The following is a 24,302-nucleotide window of genomic DNA, read 5'->3' on the forward strand; positions in this document are numbered from 1 at the left end:
GCATGCGAAGCAGATCCTTTCTATGGGGTCAGATTGCTTACCCTGGATGAAATGCTGTACTGTATGTGCTATAGCTGCCACAGTGAAGAGCAAACATTTGCAGTGGCGAATTGTTTTGGGAAGAAAGGTACTAAATGCCCAGTTCAGCACTTGTTCGCGTCCTTGTTTTTCATGACCAACTCATGAATACAGATAATGAGATGAAAAGGTGTATTTTAGCATGAGTCCAGTTCGTAGGCGATAAATGGCGTGAAAAAAACTTTGAACGAAGCTTGGCTCAGCGGCGTTTTGAAATTTCCCAGCCTTATACTTGATTACAAACTGTAGCAGAATTATTGGTAGTTGAATTTCTGAAGACTTAAGGAGGAGACTTATTTTGTACTTCAAAAGTTTTTCTAGCATATCTTGATCGAGTGCATTGGCGAGGATGCCATACACTTCAGGCATAATCTAAATTGAATGAGCATTCGATCTGTATAAAAATTTCTCTTGTTGACCCAGGAAAATTTGTTGTGTTCATATTCATTAAACTAAGGGATTTATATTCTATGACAACAATGCAATCTACATCATAAATATGACGTCAGCAAAAGTTCTAAATATTTATGCTCTGAAACTACCTTTAGTTTTTAGTGTTCACGAGATAGCGCATGTCGTTTAGTTCTTTTTTCCTCTGAAATATCAGGCACACAGTGCTTACTAGGTTCATATTCATCCTACTGATTTCTCACTCCATATTTTTCAAATCCAGGTCTTTTTGAATCGCATGTCTGGCACAGTGACGATTTGTTTCTGTATTGTGTGCAGTCACGTGGGAATATTTTGAAGCATGACGTACGTTAGTTTCTCTCAAATATAATTTACATACAAAAAAAAGTAGATGTCCAAATACTGACGCTTTAGGGATGCCTGATGTAACATGAATAATACTTTATGTATCTCCATTTACTAAACAAATATGCTGGCACGTACGTATATGAAAATCCTTCAAATATATTTGCGATGAATGTTAAATGACGATAATGTTTTTCAGAATGATTTGTGAGGGATGACTTCATACTGTTTTCTAAAATTTAGGAAAAAGAAAAGCCGGAGTTTAATTCTCATGTGCTTCAGACATGTCGCGGGTGAAACCTGCTAGCTGGGTCATGCAGGATACTCCTTTGCGGAACTCGTGTTGACAATGGCTGAACAAATGGTCGGAGTCGAGGAGATTTAATATGCATCTGTTTAATACATGCTCAAGTATTTTGCAGGACTGAGATATCAGCGAGAGAGGGTGATAGCGTAAAGCAGTTGTATAGATTGGCTCAGCGGTCGCAGTCCTCTAGTTATCAGGAAAAGAGGCAAGTTAAAATACATGTCATAAAAAGTACTTTCAGTTATGCAGATACAGTTCGCGCACAGAACATCAACAAGGCACTTGGAATATGATGAGGAGAAGTAGCTTTATGAAACATTCAGGCGTTCAAATTACGTCCTTATTTCATGAGAATGTGCAACATTTTCTATGGGTGGTATGCCAGCAGTAATCATACTTTCGACAATGTCATCGCGGGCTCCTCGCGAAGTGAATACAGATTTCAAATAGAACCATTGTGCTTGCGCACCATCATCTGTTGCGACCGTGTCATCTTCTCAGAGCAATGGAATGGATAGTTTACTTCTGAAGCTTTTTCATGTGTTTCAGAATTCGTTAGCAGTTTTTAAAATTATTGACTGAGATGTTTGTAATAAGCCATGTGAGGCGTCATTTGCCTTACTTGTTACAGTTTTAAGCTTGCCAAATATTCAGATGTTGAAACATGCTGAAAATGCCATGGCTCTCGTCTTTTTTAGTTTGTGCAAATGCTTTTTTTTTGTGTTAATTTTGTTATGCACAATATGGTACAGAACGATCGCTCAGTTCTAGATTTTTATACAAAAACACACTGCTATTGCGTACTGACTTCGTAATATCTGGGTGCACGCTGACGATAGTCATGTAATTCAGGTTTCTTTGGCAAAAAATTATATAGCAATGATCACCTATGTCATGTATAAAAGAGTAAATATTTTCGTTCCGGTTCATCAATGTGCTAAAGACATCGCATATCATTTATTCTGTGCAAGAGTGAACGATTTAATGACATTAGACATACGTCATACGTCGCTAGGCCTGCGACTTGCTAAACTGTAACTTCAGTTTTGACCTCGACGGACTGGATGTTGGAAATTTACATTTGTAATTGTAACCAATACTCTCGAATAAAAAAAAAAAGTGCTTGCAAGTTGGCAAAACGATAACAGAGATCACGGAGTAAGACGGTTACTCAGGGTAGCTTTCTATTGGTCCATTTTTCCGAAAACAAGCGCCCATGCAAGGCGCCCTTTGTCGGCCCGTTTATTTTGAGAGGCATGAGTAAGTTTGTGGAAATCACTGCGTTAGCTTAGGAAGTATGCGCAATGGCTGACTTAATTAATGTCGTTACGTTTGCAGTAAAAAAATTTAGAACTGTCTTTTGTTGGTGCTGGCGCGTGTAGCCAGAGTTTGCAAGAAAAATGTGCTGCAATGTTCACGGTGAAAGTTTGGAATTTTATAATGAACACATTCTTGTTTCGCTACAGTTTACTCCTTGTTTACGCTGGTCAATATTTCCCAGGTCTATTTAGCGTTATGACGTTAAAGATTCCTGCAATACATTAGCGATTTACTGTTTACAATGATCCACTATTGAAAACAATCCGTCGATTTAGCCAATGCTGCGGAAAAGAAGCGTGCATTTTAGAAAACAAGGCACACAACTACCGGTCATTCAGATTTACTGCGATCGTTTTGCACGCTTTTTGCGCTGTACCGCGCTCATGGGCCTGATATTTTTGTTGTGTATCACCTGCCCAATGACAGTTCAGTTTTGTTTTTCCTATGGCGTTTTGAACAGGGTGCGCGTGTCAGACATGCAAATCTAGTAGCAAGTCCACGCAGATGCAAGGTTCGAGCTCTGACCTGCAGAACTTCAAAGTAATCGAGACACAGCCTGGTTCATTATATCGTACTTGACCAGAGGATTAAGTTGGGTAAATGTATCACTGACAGCATACTGCCCGGCGGGTTGCCGTACACTGACAGCACATCAGCTATTGAAAGACAACAATGCACAAGGCCCAAATTTGTTATGTGTGTGATTCTGATAAATGGTAAATTAGTAGTGTAATAATTTTTGTTACAGTGCACAGTGCCAGTAGATTTCACTGTGAGAGAAGCTTTACGCACTTGACAAAATTTATGACTATTCAGTAACGTTAAAGTGCAAGCTGCGGATCAGTGGCTGCGAAGACATCGTAAAAAACTGTTCATGGGCACTGTCATGTCCTGCAAGTAAATTTGAGAGGCTGAAAATTTTTATATCACCATAAATATTGCGCAGTGACTCAACGTTATGCGAAACAAAATATTAGCGTTACTTCCGAAACAGGCCTCGGATATAAAACTGCCCCCGAAAGAAATTGAATTAATCTTATCATGCGACTATAAAGATGTATTTATTCCCGAAATGACCACTCATAGTTAAAGCCGTATGGACCTATTTTACTCCCCTTGTCAGAAACTATGAGTTTGCTTGGAAGACAACAGAAGCAATTAGACGAAAAGGGATTTTAATGGGCTATCGGTGAAGTACATTGATGTAGGTGTATTTTGTAACAATTAAGTGCTGGCAGATATGTTTCTCAAACGTTCGAACATTTTTCTAAACCAAAATTTGCTCACTGCCTCTGGTACGGATGCGCAAAAGCCCTTAACAGCAAAAAAAAAAAAAATAAAAAAAAGGATAAGAGAGTGCATATGGGTTTAACGCACCAAAGCGACGTCGCTATGACGCATGATGTAGCGGCAGGCTTCGCTGTCATTGACCACCTGGGGTAATAAAATGTGCAGTCAAATCCCACAGCAGAGGAGCTCGTTGCGAAACAACCGTAATGGAACTTCCCGTTCCCGAACTCAGAACTCAAGCGCCCTACCACAGACTCTGCGACGGAGGTTTAACAACAACAACAACAAAAAAAGGTACTCAGACAGCTATATCGTGCATACACCGGGTACAGTGTGGCCTGTTCAAAGTGTATTCTGCTACGCTGCAGTTTACGGTCGCATTCTTTAGTAGCTGTGGCATCCTAAACAGAAACGGTAATATGCAATTTCTGAGCGTTTCTATTAAGTTGCATTGACGGCAGTGACAGGGTTTGCTTTGACATGGCGCCTTACAACAGCATCGATTCGTTTGAGACGTCTCGAGGCATGCGCTCATGACATGCTCGATATGGGCAAGTATTTTTTTTTTTTTTTTGAGCGTGGGATGATACGAAAAACACGCTATTCCCACTAACAATGGTGATTTCATCTGCTCTAGTTTTTGAGCAAATATGAACGACATAAATACTGCTGTAACTATCACACGCCTTTGTCGCAAACAAAGTGGAGTGATGTCAGTGCATTTTGTTTGTGTCCACCTTTGAGAACAGGCTACAGCTCAGCCATAATAATCACCGTCATCAGTCTAACTACACCTACTGCGGAAAACACACGACTTTCATAATTCGTCAGTTAACCATGTCTTGCTTCAGTTCTGATCGCCTTGACGCCGCACACAAGAAGAAAGCCTAATGCTAACACAATCTCATCGCACGTTTATCATTAAGCGCCCCTATAATTTTGCCACCTGCGCGCATACAGTGCCACCTTATCCTCAATTGAGCAGATCCACTTCAGATCACAATTTGTTCAAGCCGGTTTCGCATTTATTGGGCGGACTGAGGGATATTATATCTTTCCCTCTTTTAAAGCTGATTGAACGTAATCAGTCTGCTCCTCGAAAACGGTGCGAGAACGATAAGTATGCCCTGTCGTCTGTGCCTGTATTTTATGGTATGTTTGACTTCTAAGCGGCGGTCAAGAACGGAATCAGTCTCTCAAGCAGCATTTGGAAGTACTACTAAATGATATGCTAGAATGTAGGCTTGCAGTGCGGAAATAGAGAAGGTAAAAGGAAATTACAACAGGAAGAAACACACGGTCACGTACCTGTTGGGGCAGGAATATTTATAGCGTGTAAAAAGGACCTGAGGTCTCTCCGGCACGCTCCTATGTAGCAGCGGGAAGCCAGTGCATCCTTTGACCTTCCTGTCGTGTCATCTTCCTTGATTTATCTGTGCTTCGTATTTTGTTTAAAGCGATGGTGGATTTCCTAGCTCGCAAATGTAAAGATTGGCAGATAGGCCCATCTTTTGTCAACCTATCCTTTTACGTGCGTGTGACACTGAAACTAAGGAAACGAGGCTGCTGTTGTTTCACTAATAGTTTTGTCCTCTACTGTAGTTTGTCGCAGCCATGAATCAAGATCAGGAAATAATATTTTTCATAAGAGTAACCGAACCTTCAGAAGACAGTTTGATACAGCACTTTCGATTTCCACATATTACAGTAGAGCGAATGCACTGGTAGCCGAGTGCGATGGATTACACCGATTTACGGATTCTCATTCGCATAACCGAGTGTAGCGGTGGCGACAAGCAAGCCTGGAATAGCTATACTCGGTTATATTATAGGGAACATGCACTGGCTAGGCGGCGCTGCATTTGTTCCGCAGCATGACTCAATGTTGCCGTTAGCCGCTTATTTGGTTCGCGATAAACGATCGAGCATATTCATCACTGTTATAGATACGCATGTGACAGATAACGTCCTTGACTAGGCGCTCTTGATCTAGCCCAGTTGTGTGACGAGCCATGCAAAGCTTCGACAGAGCGTGCAATTTGATCCCTGTAAGCTCATGTAGGTGGCGTGAAAACGCCCCACGAAAGCGCCTTAAAAGTAATTGCTCTTCTCGCTAGGCCATGTGTTACGGCGCGGTGATCGCCACAGTAAACTTCATTGCAGGGTGCCTATGGCAGCTTGGCGTACAGACTCTGGACGGGGTCGACATCTAAATTCTTAACAGAGCCTTAGCAGTCTACGGCGCTAAACAAGGTGAAACATATCTGACCTACTGTGGAATACTGCGCTACTTGATAGACAGAGACAAGTGGAAGACGACACACGAATGAAGCGGTTTACAGTGCGGTTTTACAGTATCACAATCGGGCATTTAACTTCTTGATGTAAACTAGGTAGTTTTTTTGTAGCCACGAAGTCAGACGTAATTTGGCCACAAAAACTGAAGAAATTTGATATATGGCTAATTATTTATTACAAATCATATCATACGCTGCCATTAAATCCTTCTCAGCATGCAACAGCACATATATTATATTCCACTGGGTTCTATAACACGCGTCAACGTTCACGAGCTTCTCGTCAGCTTGTGGTGCTTATGATCTAAACGTAAATTGCCTTGTAAGCAATTAAGAGCACTCCATTATATTTGTATATATTATATTGTATTATATTATATTATATTATATTATATTATATTATATTATATTATATTATATTATATTATATTATATTATATTATATTATATTATATTATATTATATTATATTATATTATATTATATTATATTATATTATATTTGCATATATGGGGCTGAAACGTGGAGGCTAACCAAGAGAGTTCTACTTAAGTTGAGGACAGCCCAAAGGGCTATGGAACGAAAAATGGTAGGGGTAACATTAAGAGATAGGAAGCATGCAGAGTGGGTCAGAGAAATAACTCAAGTTACCGACATTCTAGTGGAAATTAAGAAGAAGAAATGGACATGGGCAGGACATGTAGTGCGAAGAGAGGATAACCGATGGTCGCTGAGGGTAACAAACTGGATTCCAAGGGAAGGAAAGCGTAGCAGGGGGCGGCAGAAAGTTAGGTGGGCGGATGAGATTAAGAAGTTCGCAGGGGTCAAGTGGATGCAGCTAGCACAGAACCGGGTTAAGTGGAGAAATATGGGAGTGGCCTTCGCCCTGTAATGGGTATAATCAGGCTGATGATAATGATTATATTTGCTAGTTATTCTACCCAAACCCAGGGACAAATTCTTGTCACTAAAGATATGGAATACTTACGGTAGGCAACGGAAACAGATTCTCACTTCAAAACATTCGAAGCAGTTACAGTTACAAACATCTTTTTATATTTAAATATTTTCTGATTGCTAGTCTCTAGACGTCTCTAGCGTCGAGGATAGAGCCTAATTTCATTGCTAACTGCATCATATCATACGTAATTTCATGTGAAGCTAAAGCTTTATCGACAACACTAGCATTCTGTATATTTAGTCATCCAAATTTGTCCTAAGGCTTGTGCAGCATACCCTACCCATAATAGAGAACACGCTAAGGAACATCCTACATAGGGCAATTCCTGTTTAGAGTGTACCGTTTGGTTATTTTCCGTGGGCATACATTTCCGAAATAAACTGTCTTTGTTCGCTCGTTATTGTACGAAATTAGCTATAGATACACGCGAAATCGTCTTGCTATAACAATGGCTGAAACCATGCGGTCATGACCTTTTCTCGCAAACACATTTATTTCACGTACTCCCCCAAACTCCCCACGGCTGAATACGCTAATAAAGTTTCAGCTGTGACAAAAGTGAGAAAAAAAGCCTTTGTCCGGACAATGATTCTATTAAACGCTACCTTATTTTTTCAAGGAATACTTGTTTCAAGTTGTTCGAGCTCAAACGGCACTTCTTTGACCCTTTCCATCATACAGTTGAAGCTGCTCATAAGGAAATAAACGGAAGCATTTGCAGTTTTTTAATTGAACCTAATTGCTACACATCGAATTAGATAACTGCTTTTGAGGACGATTTGAAATCACGATAACGAGATTAGGAAAGTACTCAAAATCGGAGCCCCTTTAAGACCTTGAAGGATGAACACAATATGTCATTGTCGGAACACTGTGATATTGGTTTGTTACCACGTCTGCGGGCCGTTAATATTATGAAGGCGCTGTGTTTAGTCATAAATGGGAAAGCGGCTGTTTTAATATGTGGTACATATTAGAATATTAGGCGTCCTGACCCAGAGAGTTTTTGTAGTATAATCCAGCAGGCTCTGTGGCTACATGGGTGCGCAATAATACGAAAAGTCTGGTGTTTGTCAGAAACTCTGGCGTTGCGGCGATAACCTCTTTTGATACTACTACCAGGCCCTGCCTCAAAACACTACACGCAAAACGTGTTTCAAGGACGAAAACCTTTCTGCTGTGATTTTCGATAGAGTGACTTCATCGATTGTCGTGTACACCTACTCTGGCCAAATGCTGCAAACGGTTCGCGCGTTCAGTGTAGGCTTGCCATGGTTTTGCAGCATATACATACCTGACTGAATAACGTGTAGTCTATTGCACTACTTCAGGTCTTCGCTGAGCTGAAAACGCGAGCACTTTTGTCATCGCGTGTATTGATCTATTGGTGTTTCCTTTGGAACGCCAATAACAGTATCTAAAACAATTTAGAGCGCCCATTGCCGGCATTTTACCCCTATGGCAGGTACATGTCCGCCTACTCTCAACTTAGCTTGGCCCAAAGCGCACTCCACATCAAACGTCTGGGCTCCCAGTGGACCCGGCAGCGAGAACCGGTGACCTCAATGAGAGTGCCACACGCCAGCGCCCGTTTGTAGCGCGAGTGCTTTCTCTCAACATGGTTTCTGCACTGGGACGCCAATAGTTACTCAACAGCCCTGGCCATTCTACGCTTAGGACAACGCTTGGAAAGGCACTGCAGCCAGCTGCGACATTCACGATGGGCTTTGAAACCGCAATGTAAACTTGTCAGACAAGCTTCTATGCGTTATGCTAGTTTGTCGACTGTAAGAGCTACATCGTCAGCAAACCGGAGGCCATATCTAAGCGGCTCGCCTAAAAATGGTTCTTGTCAGAGTCTGCCTCGTGACCTCATTATTCATGTTGATCCGCCGTTCAGCCGGGAAAAGAGTTTCCGCTCGCTCGGCTCTCTAACACTGGACCAGGCGCCCTTAGTTGGCAACATCGTTATATACCCCCTTTTTTGACAGATAATTGTGAGACAGTGGATATCGTCTTCGTGATGTTTCTAAAGTATACGTCGGATGAACTATAACTGGAACGTTCGTTCACATTCCCAAGTTCATCCTTGTGGAAGTAACTACTGTGGTCTTTATTTTAATGTGAAGTGTAGGAGAAGACAGGCCGGGTTGTGGGCTCGTCCCGCCCCGTCTTTGTCTTTATTGCGCACTACCGAATTACAATTCCCCAGGATCACCTAGCGGCCATGCGCACATTTGGCTTTCGAATACGAAATGTGAAAGGTACGCTGTGAGTATGTGCTCCCAGAAGCCTGTCTTGTTGTTAAAAAGTAAAAAGGGGGAAATAAACATTGCATCAGCGCGGCCTCTCATTGTTGAGGAATCCATCTTTTTGAACGAAATTTATCCCAGGCACCATTCGCAAATGTTTGCTCAGAAGTTATGTTTTGCAACGAACCTTGTTCGTTTCGAGCCAATGTTCTCTCAGTGTCGGCGTTGTGTTTAATGTCTGCTTTCGTTCCAGCACTTTCTTTCACGTCATGCTCTCAGTTACATCCCGACCATACCTTTGAAAGACAATTGCACTCTAGTCAGGAACGGACTGAGCAAACAGTTTTGTTCTCTACCGTAAAACCCAACTCCAGCTAGATGTCGCTCAGTGTTGTTCGCTAGGGCCGCGAAATACAAGGACAGCGCTTAGGTTTCTCCCGTATGGAATTACACGAAGCGTAAAAATAAACCGTTCCCTTTAAAACAGCTGCCGCTACCCTACTAGGCATGCACTGCTGTCTTCCATCCGTTCCAGCCACTTTATGGTGTTTGTATCAGTAATAGTTCTGGGAATGTCGATAAACCTTGCGCTCAGTAATAAACGCAGCGTTCACTCTCACAGGATTTAGCGCCTACACGATCGGAACAATGTAGCGGTCTTAATTTTTTTTTTTATGAAAACAAAACGTGGGCAATCATTCACGCTCGCGAGGCGATATATCATTGAAGAAGAGCCAGACGTGAAGAGTGATTTGCTCTTGCTAGATCTATTCTTTTTTCTTATCGAATAGCTTTTACCTTTAATAAAAATTGGAGAGACGAAGCGAACAGCTTCAACCCCAGCTTCACTGACGTTTGCCCCCCTACATGAAATCGACAGATGGAATTTGACAGCAAGGTGTATAGAAGAGAAACATCACAAGTACTGTGGTGGAATTCAGGAACTCAAAAACTTCACAAAACCACAAAAAATTACCCACCACCATGGAGCTCTAGCGCATTTGGAACTCAGTTCATTTGCATCCGACCAGTTTTTCAGGTTGGCTTTCGGCCAATGAAATATACCGAAAGCAATGAACATTTCTGTGTGGAAGCAGTGATAGTAGATTTCAACACGATCGCATGGCTTGGTGTCATAAGTATTTTGTGTATATTTTGTCTATAACATCGCCGCCTTTGCCGGTGTTCTTATATGATCTTTTCGCATCTAAGGTAAGGGGTTTTGAAAAATCAGGACATTAAAGACAATAAGATCTTAAAGTTGTATTTAACCAAGAAACCAAATAATTACGGAATGAACTTTTATAGAGTTATGGTTTCATATAATGCGCTTCTAAAGCTAGAACCGAAAGTGTAATCCCATACGTACCTCGCAGAATTTAAGCGTAAAATATTCACGCAAAACGCCGACGTAGAATTTAGAGCACTACTTATTATTCCTTTCAGTTGTCCTTTTCGAGCATTACTAACTGATATTGGCTGTCTTAGTTTATTCTTGTTTCTATTTAATTAAAAAAAAACGCCCTCAAAAGCTACGCAAGGCGTCTAGAACACATCGGATGGTTGTCTGCCTACCTCAGAATAACAGCTTGAGGGGCTATGACACTCATAACAGAGGACAGAACACTTTTGTCCTCGTTGCGCCACTGTTCTAGGTATGTTAGCCTACCAACACCAAAGATTGGTTTATATGGGGCAGTGCGTCATTTCAAGAATGACGGCAAGGGTACAGTCTTGGTCATATGCAACTAGGCTGGCGCAAAAGGCCCCGAGAGCGGGACCATGATCGTGAGTTGACATATCTTTCGCCGGCGCTTGCTGGCGAGCTATGCCTCGCAGATTAGCCACTGATGACGTCGCTTTGCGCCCTCACGCTCACTGCGTGGGTGATAAAATCTTGGGCGGTTATATGTAAAGCAGTGCGAAAAAAAAAAAGGGTGCTTTAATTTCAAAAATTATGGATCCTCCCAATTGTACACTGTGTGGCCGCAGGCACACCGCAAAACGCGAAGTCCTAGCTAAACACAGGTCCGAAAAACACCGCGGCCTTACTCGAGGTTTATGCGCTTATTCGCAATGACTTCAAAAAGTTTAGATAATGTTTTGTTTGTTTAGACTGATTTTGATCATACACAATTTAATTTGCGCGAATAATTGAATAGGAGAATATTCGATTTGTTATTCGAAATTTCGAATACTCCCGCGCCGCTGCTGTTAATGCGGTTGCACTAGTAGCTCGGTGAGAAAAGTATTGTGGCATCCGATGTTGGGGGCCGTGTAAATTAAAGGATATATTCGATAATGAAGACAGTAACAATGATAGCAAAATAACATGATAGCACAATACCTGCTACTTGCGGTAGGAAGAATGTGGAAACGGAAATGCCTATTCCACTTGTAGGATAGAGAGTTATGAGGCGGAAAGGTCGCTGCGAGAGGGAAGAACTACAAGGGAGGCGATGAAGGAGGCTCACACGCTTGGGTAGGAATGTTGAACGTGGAGGTGGTTAACACATGAACTATCCGGCAGGTGGCCACGTGCAAGGTGGGGGGCTAGTCAGTCAACACCAAAGAGCTTTCTCTGATTTATGCACCAAGCCGGCAACATTAGCTTCTGAAGCAAAGACACTTAATGACAAAACCTTTTAATGGCATAGTGATAATTAAGTGCACTCAGTTTTATTCAGCAATGTAAAGAAGTCAGCATAATAATTTTGTTGCATCGGCGAAACTTAGATGCTCCTGCGGATTTTTCATATTTTGCTACTGGGCACTGGACGAATGGCTACTGCAGAACCCCAAACTTGTCAACTCGCATTGCGTTCAGTGTGATCCACTATGAGGTTTCGACATCGCATGCAGCTTCTAAGATGCGCAAGTGCGACCTGCAAAAGCACGCTGAGTAGCGTCTTCGGCGTTTCAACGTCGGGCGTGTCTTTTCCTCCTCGTCTTTCTCGACGCCGATTCAGCACGTACCGCGAGTTCATCTGCACTCGGAACGGTTCACAGGGCGACCCCCCTTATCCAGCCGCTCTTTTCACAACAACCAATCGTTACCGTGCCTGCGAGTCAGGGGAGACTTCGAAGCTGGTGATACGGTGCAACTCTTCGAGTTCTGCTGGTCTGGACCTTTTGCGTCGCAGGGGGGCTCGGGCTTGACCATCGACTTCATTGGCCTGTGAATGGCTAGGCCAGCAAGCTCGTTACATCCACTGCTTCTGGTCGGAAACCTTTAGCACAAGTGTTCTTGTCCTATGCTTAAACTTCACTCTGTAAGCCATTTAACGCGTGGTGATGTGGACCTCCATCAGCAGCGCAATCGGATATACTTAAGGCGACGGCAGCACATGCTTCCTAGCAAGAAACTGGGAGTATGTTGCGGGTTACTGTTGGAGTGACAAGGCCCGCGGTTAAATTCGCCTCCAATGGACATCATTTGATAAGAATATCCTACCTAGGAGCCTTCACCTACCACGCACTTCCATCCTTCATTAATGATAGACCCTGCGACACCCCTTCATCAAGAACACTCCGAGGTCCGGTTTCCAGAAGTTCACTGTCATAAAATATTCAGACTAGGTGAAACAGCGTTTACTTATGACCAATATCTGTAATCAATACTGATAAGCACACTTGCTGAATCACATCATATTGTCTACTCTACATTTTGATGCATGAAATGACTTATGAGCTTACATTTTCAAGATTTATTCTCCGGTCTCCTGTGTCCGCTCATTTCATGTGATAGGGTTAAGGCTCCGTGTCACAGAAATCTGGGCGTCGGCGTTGCAAAGCAAAAATCGCATTGGTCGCAAGGGTCGTGACGCACCGACGTGGTGGCGCAGTGTTTAGGGCGCTCGATTTCTGTGCCCAAACATGCGAGATCGAATCCCGGCCGCGGTGGCCGCTATTCGGTGGAGACGAAATGCAAGGCGCCCGTGTGCTATGCGATGTCAGTGCACGTTAAAGAACCCCAGGTGGTCGAAATTTCTAGAGCCCTCCACTACGACGTCTCTCATAGCATGAGTCGCTTTGAGACGTTAATCCCTCAAACAGTAAAAGGTCATGACGTCACGCCCCTATGATCTCACAACTGGAAGTCCGAACTCAGCGCAACGCTCACGTGAAACGTGGCGTCACGAATGGAGTGAAAGTGGAATAAAACATAACACGTAATGCGGAGTACAGGCCGATACCTGTCTGACCTGATTTAACTTTGTAAAGAAATTGCTTGCGCCTAAAGAACATTTTCAGGAGTTTCATGTTTCGTGTGGCATTCGAACCTACGACTCTTGGTTTGCGAGCCTGAGACGCTACCGACTAGGCCATGCATGGGACGTTCGTACGGCTTGGGATGAGGGAGGGCGTATATGCATGTCCGACGGCGTTTCACGCAAAATTTGATCTTCCGACTCTGTTCTAATGAGTGTGTGTGTGTAACTAGAAGTAGATGCCGTAATCGCGTGCTGCCGTTATGCGAAGCTCAAGTGCTCCCCTGAACGTTTCCTACTGCTTTGTCTGCATGGGCGCACATGAAGGTGCGCCTATGCAAATGTTAGTGTGCACTTGCAGTGGTCCTGTGCACAGTTGCATTCGCGCAGATGTCGATTGTCCTTAAACGAGCCAACGTCTTTCATAACTCTGGTGCAGCAACATGCGCAAATCAGTGGCCGCACACCTCAGCAAGCAAATATTTCAGCTGGTCTGAATACCACAGCGGCAATGACGTACTTAAAAAGCGCGTGTGATATCCTCGGAGATTACATGGACCTCTTGGAGCTCGATTAAAAAAGGCGCAGTAAGAAGGTACCTGCTTCGTGATTAAATACCTCAGTTCATTTAATGTAGGTAGCGAGCAGAGCTTAGCGTGCAAACGTTTGGACGAGGAATTATGTTTTGATACTAGTGGAGAATGGTTCCTCAAAAAGGTTTACGAATTTGGTATTTTTTTGCTGCAGCGCTTTTGATTATTTCAGCTAGCGACTGAGACAACTTGGTGGCCCAGCTTTAAGAGTGGCGCTGCTGTCGACAGGGGGGCTAACAGTTGGTGGTACTACCCTCGGAAATGCATATAATCAAAATACATTGTAGTTCGTGCCGGAGTTCCTCTCAGATCGCGGTGTGGGCGGTGGCACGTTCAACCGAAACAAGTGTCAGCAAAAGATCTCAAAGTATATTAAATTTCAAAATGCAGGATTGAAGGCGCCCCTTCTTAAACCACTTGCGAGCAATTTCAAGGTCATTAAAACGATGGCAACAACGTTTTGAAGCTGGTATCTTTTTAAATCATCACGACAACGCTCGATACATGTGCGTTGTCGCCGGACACACCTTTCAACAATGTCTACAAGCTGTGTCAGTTCAGTGGGCGTTTCTTTGAATTGCGAAATATTTTCGGAGAATCAGGCATGCTACAGCGTGTCCTACGTCTGCCCACTTATGCAATAGTGCTAACTACTTACCTGACCTAGGAAGCTCTACATCGAAGCCTGCAGTTCTGTAGCGGCGTTGTGAGCAAATCTGTCGCCTTGGCAGGGGACGGAGCCGATGATTCTCCATCCGCCTCCAGCGTCCACGAGCGCCTCCTATGCTTTTCTATACAATGTTAATCCATTGTGACAAGGCTCAGTTTATTGAAGAAGTGAACAAAAGTTTCTGCCCTAATATTTATCAGCCATTCAAAACATCGCCACAGCTCGCACACATAGGAAAGCCTCATTCACATCTGGCTTCATTTTAGTTGCTCGGCGGTTACATAAAGCGACATTGCATGTGAGCCGTGAGAAATGTTGCAGTGCAATCAGTGTGTCATGTTTAGAAGACGTGCGTGTTAGACCGAATTTAGTGCAACATTGTCAGCATTCTGGTGAAAACTGGCGATAGTTCATTGTTACTATATGAAAGAAAGGAATAAATGTGAACGGTGAATATTGGCAGTATAAAGTGCTTTCGAACATTAAGTACCATCAAATAACGTACCAGTATTCACCAAAAAATTGGGTTGCAGCTTCAGAATGGCCACAGGTGGCATCGTGACAGACCTGCCATGGTCAGTCAGTGTCTTTGGCGTTCGGGAGCTGATCCTAAGCTCGATCTTGGCTATGGCAGCCGTATTTAGATGATGGCGAAACGCAAAAGGTGCCCGTTTTCTGGGAGCTATTAGCGCTCATTGAAGAATCCCAGCTGCTGTAAATTACTCCCGAGCCTTTTTCAAATGTGCCTCTTGTAATCTGAGTCAGTTCGGGGCACTGATACCTCACTATAATAATAATAATAATAATAATAATAATAATAATAATAATAATAATAGTAATAATAATAATAATAATAATAATAATAATAATAATAATAATAATAATAATAATAATAATAATAATAATAATAATAATAATAATAATAATAATAATAATAATCCGCTTTTCGATGGAGGCGAAAAGCAAGGCTCCCGTGGGCTGTGAGATGTCAGTGCACGTTAAAGAACCCCGGTCGAATTTTCCGGAGTCCTCCACTACGGCGTCTCATAGCCTCAGTCGCTTTAGGACGTTAAACTTCACAAACCAAGCCAAACCAAGCCAGTAATAATAATAATTGGTTCACAGGAAAGGAAAGACGCAGTATCTGTCACATTTGTTTCTGCAGACACCTGACCCGCGGAAGGTGGGAGTGAAAGTGGAGAAAGAGAGAGAGAGAGAGAGAGAGAGAGAGAGAGAGAGAGAGAGAGAGAGAGATTGAGATTGAGATTGAGAGGAGCCGTAGTGGAGGGCTTCGGAGTGATTTCGAACTCCTGGGGATGTTTAACGTGCACTGACATCGCATGGCACACAGACACGACTTCATTTTGCCTCCATCGAAAACGCAGCCGCCGGCGGTCGGGATCGAACTCGGGTACTCAAACAAAGTAGTCGGGCATCATAAGCACTGTATTACCGCGACGGGACAACATTGATGCCTCACAGTCCTGAATTCACGAACATCATCGTTAAGAGCTACGTTTAATTTATGACGAATTTTTTGTTAATCAATTACTTCTCTTTGATTAGAAGCCTGTGCCTATGACGTCATGTCATAAAATATTTGGGAAGCTTAAATACAGAGTATCATCACTGGGTACATGTTTTTGTCTAACCAGCGTACCTCTGTACCCAGATGTCTGACATTGAAAATGTTGATATATGCGACAAGTGTTTCCGATCCGTGGCTGTCAGTATACCAGTGGAACACCTACGACAGCGACGTCCTTATCGGTGCGCCCGTCCTAACGGTACTATTACGCTAACCCTTTTATTAGTTCCGTTTATCTCCCATCCTTCAGTGACCGCACCAAGAAAGGTCTCTGGCGTTTGAACGGCGTCCTTCTAACGCATTGTTCGCCCCGTTATCGCTATCGGATGAAAACGGTGTTATCGTGGACGTGCCTCTGCACTGGCTTCCCTCGGAGGCCCGTCGTAGGCTGTGGCCGCCAAGCGCCACACGATTGGCCATCGAAGTATGCAGAAGGCCCTGCGATAATTAGGACTCCCGTGACGTCGATCGAGTCCTGTAAACTTGCTACCCATCATAGCTATCTCAGAAATCGATCTACAATAAAATATACTAGTACTCATATTGATATTAGCATCTACTCGATGAATTTGGTGGGAACTATTGCTTGGTTATAGAATGGGTATTACGACTTCGTCATAGTTTTCGCTTCGTCATAGGTTTCGCTTTTTGAGGAAAGATACTTGTAATGGGAAGTGCAGCTCTAGTAGAATTTAGCCCTTACTGCAGGTGGTTTTGCTGGGCATATTTTAATGGAGGATGGTTTTGGAGCCTTCTGTATTAAAATGTAAGTCTAAAATTTATCCAGGTCCGCGTTAGGAGCATATTGGTGCTGCAGGTCAAACTGCGGCGTAAAACGCCGCCAAGGATTTGTTCGGCTGGAAAAAACGTAGACGACTCAGTTACGAGGGATGCCCGAGTTTGATCGGCATCCTTCCCGGGCGACATGGTACATGATCATGTTGTAATGTTGGAGTTAGAGTTGGGTGACACTAAATAGCCTTCATTCGTTATCCTTGGTCTGCTACAAACTTTTTTTTTTCATTTGCGATGTTTGCGATCTACAGCGGAAGGGCTATGTCCAGGAATGTTTCGCCTGAAATTTCTCCGATTTCAGGTCCCACTAGAAAAGCTTTGGACTTTGATGCCGGACGCTAAGTTCTATCGTCAACCATCGGTGTGCCTGTGTGTGTGCTTCGTTTCACGACAGGTTTGCACCACTATATATTGTAGGGTGAAGAGGGCCGATCAAGATCGCGTGCCCTGCGCGAATGTGTTCTTATGCGCCTGACGTCGACCATTGTTCGAGAGTGCGGTAAGAGCACAGTCACGCTGTCTTGCTTTTCACAGTGCTTTCGCTCGTATCAGTGTGCATAGCCCGATTGTAGTGCTCGTATTGCGCCCACAATGAGCACGGCTCTTCCCTGACGACGTCGAGGGCTTAGTGATTTCCGCAACCAATAGGTGGTTCAGCGTAGCGCCGAATTACCCAATACCGGTGGACTGTTCTGGATACGCTATTAGAGGTATTCACATGACATAACGGGCGCCATGTTGTTGTGCAGGGCTCAGCTCCAGCAGTGCAAGCCGGAGCAGGTGATAATAAGGCAATAAATATGTTTACAGCCAGTCTTTCGTCTTGATATGCACCTTAAACTGCTCACCACTCTGACGTTGGTGCATAGTCCCTATTCGAACGCAGCAGAAAAAGGAGGATCGGGTGTTCGTTCCCGTTACGGTATTGTCCGTTCCTGTGGTCTGTTCAAGCATCCGTTAGCAGACATTTGTTAGAACACATGAAACGAATATGACTGCGGGGCTGAACAGTTGCCAATGAATGAGAAATACCATGGCGGTGTACGCGTTTTAGAGAAAGAACTGAGAAGGGAACCGTTTCACTTTTTAAATGCTGACAACCAAGCAGTATTTAACAATACTCACTTTTGCTCCAGAAACAACCAACCGGTGCCTTTATATGACGTGGTAGACTGCTTTGCTCGTTGTCCAGGGAATGCCTGGTTAAAACAAAAGTGCGTGTAGAAGGCATGGAAGTAAGTGTCAATTCAAAGTTGCTGCTCGAAATTATAATGCCTATTCACGTAGCACAGAACTGTGTTGCAGCAGAGTTCTTAAAAAAACTGGAAAACAAAACTCAATTGAATTGAGTTGGTAAAGAAGACAGTAAGGAAGAAAGAATATCGCAGGGTATATTCATGGTAGCACACGCTCCGATGTACCTTTTTGTTTCGTGCACATGTCCACGCTGGTTGGTGAACTGCCCGTCAGAGAAAGGATTGAGGCCTCTGCTAATGCATTTCATTGGCAAGAAATTTAAGAAAGGGGCATTCTTTTTGCCTGCCCGTGGTCCGCCGTGGTGGCGCAGTGGTTAGGGTGCCCGACTGCTGACTCCGGGGACGTGGGTGCGATGCCGACCGCGTTTCAATTATGGCAAAGCTCAAGGCGCCCATGCACTGTCCGATATCTGTACACGGTAAAGAGCTCCAGGTGGTCCAGTTATGAAACTTCACCATGGATTCCATCTTGGGGTGTCCCTTCTGGACGTCAAACCGTGTAATCTAATCCAAACTAATCTCGACAATGGCACCAGAAGCCACCTCAATCCTCGATAGAAGGCGACTCAAGGGCGGACTTAAGAGCCACCTTCCGATCGATAAAATGCCCGTAAAATACTGCTTGTCTTTCCTGGTTCTCCACGGAAGAAAAGAATCAAGAAGTGCGTTGCTCAAACAGGCGCAATCACTCCCCCCCCCCCCCCCCCCCCCATAACCGCCTGTATTATATTATATCACCTAAGTTCACTTACAGGTCCAGTGGAGGACAAAAAGTTCTCCTGTTGACATTCAATTAACTCAGTTCTGCACTATCCACAACGCGGATATTGCAAATTTACTATACTTTGCTTCACCAGCTGTTAGCAGCACAACGAAAAGTGAGGGCGATAGGGCCAATCAGGATGACGCTCATACAAGGTGACTGAGTCACATTCTTACACCGTGGTCTACTGGCGCGTAGGAACACAATACATAGTCATGTTGAGGGTGCCATATTGGTCGGTCCATATCGCCCTCACCATTCATAATGCCGCAAAGTGCAGATTGGGAAAGAAAATGTAATCTCATCTACCCAGCTGACATACGGCGGCTTTGGGCTGCGCTTACCATCTCTTGGAGACCGTTTCTTCATTTAAGGGAGAGTCGCCTATTATCTAAGCCTTTTTAAAATTTCGCCAGTAACATTAGTTCAGTATCTACTCTGTTCCGCAGTCGCAAAACGTAATGTTTTTCTTTTTATATAGTTGCTTCCATAGTTTGCGTGTGCCTTCCCTTTCGCTATCTGCAACCCGATAGCTTGTCCTAGGTGCCCACTTAAGAGCGGACAGGGGCCCTGTGAAGCTCAGAGATCTCGAAGCATTTCACTTTGTCTCCTCGCCTTCTCATCTCACGTTCGGATTGTCTGGGCTTCCTCCTCTTCCGCCCTCGCCCGCAGCCAGCCAAAGCTTTCCTTTATCTGCTCTCCCCCTTCGAACTCCCGTCGGTGCGATACACAGCTGTGCCTTCCGTTCGCCACGTATAAAAGAGGCCCGTGGAGATCCCTGGATCCTTCAGTCGTCACCGGGGGCCGGGAGGCATCGTTGGTTCGTTGGTGTGGTGGTCTCGGAACGATTCCAGCTTCAAAAGGTTTAAACCACACTTGTCGGATCCGCGAGCGCCCATCCCAGCCCCCACGATTGCTTTCTACCATCACGGCCTTGTGGACTGTATTGTGCTGCTTGTTCTCACCGTGCTGAAAGTGTTCCCCGAGCCGGCTTTATTCGGTACGAATCATAACAGTGAACCAGGGTGCAAGAGCGTCGAAAAACGGTGCCCGTTCAACGAGCACGAGGAAGCGCTATGGGAATCGTCGCCGTGTGCGAAAGGACTGTGATCACCGTCCAGCTGTGTTTACTGTACATCCTGGTGCGGTGCGTACGGGAACTCAGTCTCACTTCTTAATCGTCATTCACTTGTTTATATTTATACATCGAATATGAAAAGCCTGTGGCACTCTCTAAAGGTCAGGATATATTTAAACAAAAAAAAAAAAGGCCGAATCAACAGCTTTGAATGGCTTCTAAATTCGAAATGGCGCATTGCTAAGTGATATTTTTCAGCGTTAAGTTCAAGAAGGTGTACTTGTTATTCGGTCATCGTAATCCCGGAACTTTCGCTTTCTTTCTCTTGTAGCTCCCAGATATGGCAGTGCTCATAGATAAACAAGTACATTGCCACAAAAGAGCGAGAAAAATGACATTGTGCTTCTTGCCGCGTTGATCTCTGCAGGGCACCTGATTTCATTCAATGTGTACATGAGCCCGGAAACATTCTATAGTCCGGAAGTTTCCTACGGTACTAACACGAGGCGCTCATCGCTCAATACATAGAGAAAAGGAACGTGAAGGGCGACTCTTGATTTGAGCACAATGAATACATGTGTGCTATTTGTTGAAGCTCGATGCGTCCCCTCGCCTGCAGAATTGGAATTTAAGTACAAGAGCTGCTCTCTGTAAGAACATGCTTCCATTTTCTGAATTGACGACTTCTGAACTTCCTGAATTGTGCCAAGATTGGGCGACCGCTCTTGAGACTCGTCATAGCTCTGAAATTGACTGCCATATAATTTCACTCTGCACGCTAAATCAGATTCTGAGCACCGTATCTCAAACGTAACAGTCCCTTTGACTTCGGAATATCGCCCTACAGGCAGTTATTCCGAAGTCAAAGGGACTGTTACGTTTGAGATACGGTGCTCACTTTGTCTCACCGTTCGCCAGCCAGCTTGTGCAGAGACCTCAGAACTAATGGATATTTTTGCCGGAAAGTTTCCGCGGGAGTGTTTTAAATATTTCATTGCGTGGGGTGTTTGTTTCTGCTAATCGTTTTCTTTACCGTGCTCCATAAAATTTGGAAGGCGGAGGTACACTTTAGCTCTGCCTTTAAGGGTATAAAATGGCAGTGTTAATGGGTTGCGTTTGCCAAATGACCTTACGGATCCTTGTTAGCGAACATGGACATTGCTACTCGCCTAATTATATATATATCTTAACTCATTCCTTTAATATTTAACACATACTATTGACATACAGTCATATTTATTCTGAATATGTGTGGGGCGAGTTGGTTCATGACTTGAAAACCACTACGGCGCAAAGATAATAACACAAGAAAAAGAAGAAAAAGAATGTACGCATGTGGTTTTCTTTGCGTAGTTTGTTTAAAAACTGTGACTTCTCGTTCTCAGCGTTACCGCCGCATCTATTCAAATTTACTTAACCTAGACTTGCTTCCTGTCGCTGAATATGTGCGCTTTACACGAAAGGGCCCATACAATGACCTACAGGGGGGCATAGACTTCGATGAATCACTCGTGCTATGACGAGAGTAAGGACCTCAGCACGCGTCTTCCGGTGCATGGTGTGCATTTCCAGGAATTTCTTGTCCCGCTAAATTAGTAATGATCGAGATATTTTCTCTCCGGACTATTCCCGTATTCTCGACGATTTCCTTTTTCCGCTGTCTTTCGTGGCTATAACGCCGAGGCGACGGAATTTTTTCTGCGCAGTTATGTCTCTGTGACTTCAGCTTTTACCGAGCCCACCGGAAATGAAAGCATCATAGGTTTCCTCTCGTGGTGCTTCAGAATTCAATGGTTTGCCAAACCTGTCCTTCGGTAGTTGGCCGTGGTTGCCAATGGGCCAGCTTGTGCAGAGACCTTAGAACTAATGGATATTTGTGCCGGAAAGTTTCCGCGGGAGTGTTTTAAATATTTCATTGCATGGGGTGTTTGTTTCTGCTAATCGTTTTCTTTACCGTGCTCCATAAAATTTGGGAGGCGGGGGTACACTTTAGCTTTGCCTTTAAGGGTATAAAACGGCAGTGTTAATGGGTTGCGTTTGCCAAATGACCTTACGGATCCTTGTTAGCGAGCATGGGCATTGCTACTCGCCTAATTATATATATCTTAACTCGTTCCTTTAATATATAACACATACTATTGACATACAGTCATATTTATTCTGTATTTTATGAGTATGATACAGTATCATACTCAGAATGCAAGGATCCTGGAGTTTTGATTCCGATCTCACCCTTTCATGTGAAAAGAGAGCGCCAGTTGGCAGCTCCTGCCAAATATGGTCACGGTGCGTCAGGCAACCACACGACCAATCACTGGCCTGTCATGCCAGCCACCAGCTACCACCTTTCATATGCATGCCGGTGTTTTGCTCACACACCGACGCTGACAACCTTGATGCCGGATTTTCTGGAGAACGGGGTCATTACGCAATCGCATTCATATCCACGCATGAACGTTAAAACATTTATTTATGAAATTGGGTTATGAGTTAAGGGAGAGAGCGCCAGTTGGCATCTCCTGCCAAATATAGTCACGGTGCGTCAGGCAACCACACGAACAATCACTGGCCTGTCATGCCAGCCACCAGCTACCACCTTTCATATGCATGCCGGTGTTTTGCTCACACACCGACGCTGACAACCTTGATGCCGGATTTTCTGGAGAACGGGGTCATTACGCAATCGCATTCATATCCACGCATGAACGTTAAAACATTTATTTATGAAATTGGGTTATGAGTTAAGGGAGAGAGCGCCAGTTGGCATCTCCTGCCAAATATAGTCACGGTGCGTCAGGCAACCACACGACCAATCACTGGCCTGTCATGCCAGCCACCAGCCACCACCTTTCATATGCATGCCGGTGTTTTGCTCACACACCGACGCTGACAACCTTGATGCCGGATTTTCTGGAGAACGGGGTCATTACGCAATCGCATTCATATCCACGCATGAACGTTAAAACATTTATTTATGAAATTGGGTTATGAGTTAAGGGATGGTTTGGTCGGGTGCTCAGTCTGGGACTCCGTAGGCTGATGCCGCTGCCCGAGCTCTCGCAAGCAAGGTTCTTTATGCAGCAAGGTCGGAGCTGCGCAAGGCCACCTCTCAATTCACCCACATTGGGTTTTCTTTGCGAGGTATGGCTTGGTTTTCTTGGCAAGCCCATACCATATGGTAAAGGTCTGCTTTCTGGCCGCAAAATGTACATTGAGTTGAGAAAGTACCCGGACTAATTTGTGCAGTCTAGCTAGGCTGTTGTAGGACAATGTTTGTAAACGCCTGAGGTGACACTCTTCAGGTGGAAATATACCACTCAGTGGTCAGCGTTAATTCAATTAGTTCATCGTTTGAAGAAAAGCCTGTAGCGCACCACACTGTCGGTAGCTTCGTACAGGGTGTAGGTGCAGTTGTGACGCCTTTGGGCTGCTTTCAGTTTGTGTCCACCTTTGTTCCTGCGTTGCCGCCAAGGGCGGATAATGTTGACACTGTCTAAACGCGCATGCGATGTAAGGGGAGTTCGCGTTCAGGGTATGTTCGCCTAAATTTACAGGAATCCTAAAATACAGCTTGTCAGTGTTAGAATTCGTATTGTCGGAAGGTGATTTCTCACGTGTCAGCAGTTTCATGGGCTATTTGAGCCGAGTTATACATGCCTTGTCCCTGATGTATGCACAATCAGATACTTGTCCATGTGTAATCGTCACCATCACCATCCTTTATGCTACGATTGACTGCATCGCTTCGAAGAGGACCTATTAACCCTGAAAACTCTTGGCTCGCCCTATTTTCTCCTTGTATGAGCGTCGCATATTGCTGGACAGACCGCTTGTTTCAACACCGTCTAGGCGAAGCTGCGGACTATGCCTGATACCTTCAAGCAGCAGTTTCCTGCAGTGTTTAACGGCAGTACCTGTTTCGAGTTGCAAGTTTTTTCTATACAGCTGCCAGAGTGCGTTCATGGTACTACGCAATATTACGGTTGTACAGTGACAGCGGCGTGCTAGATATATCTTCCGTTGTTTCTGGTAGTGTATCTGAGTCGAGGAGAGTCCGTACGCAGCACTAATACATCTTCAACACATGG

General features: G+C 44.2%; 1 protein-coding gene across 3 annotated transcripts in view; it reads left to right on the top strand.

Annotated features, from left to right (window-relative positions):
* The window catches only part of LOC146175531 (sulfotransferase 1B1-like), a 206,541-nt gene that overhangs the window by 104,764 nt on the left and 77,475 nt on the right, over window positions 1-24,302 (top strand). Inside the window, exon 1 of one of the 3 annotated variants that reach the window (XM_084581920.1) lies at window positions 19,938-20,283. The exons of the other annotated variants lie outside the window; for them this stretch is intronic. Coding sequence (XP_084438046.1) covers window positions 20,213-20,283 — 71 coding nt within the window. The 5' untranslated portion in view covers window positions 19,938-20,212. Of the gene's footprint in view, window positions 1-19,937; window positions 20,284-24,302 lie in introns of those variants that run through there. 3 annotated transcript variants of the gene reach the window in all.

The sequence above is a fragment of the Amblyomma maculatum genome, chromosome 10 (assembly GCF_055883805.1).
Source record: "Amblyomma maculatum isolate TAMU_Amacu chromosome 10, ASM5588380v1, whole genome shotgun sequence".
NCBI lineage: Eukaryota > Metazoa > Arthropoda > Arachnida > Ixodida > Ixodidae > Amblyomma > Amblyomma maculatum.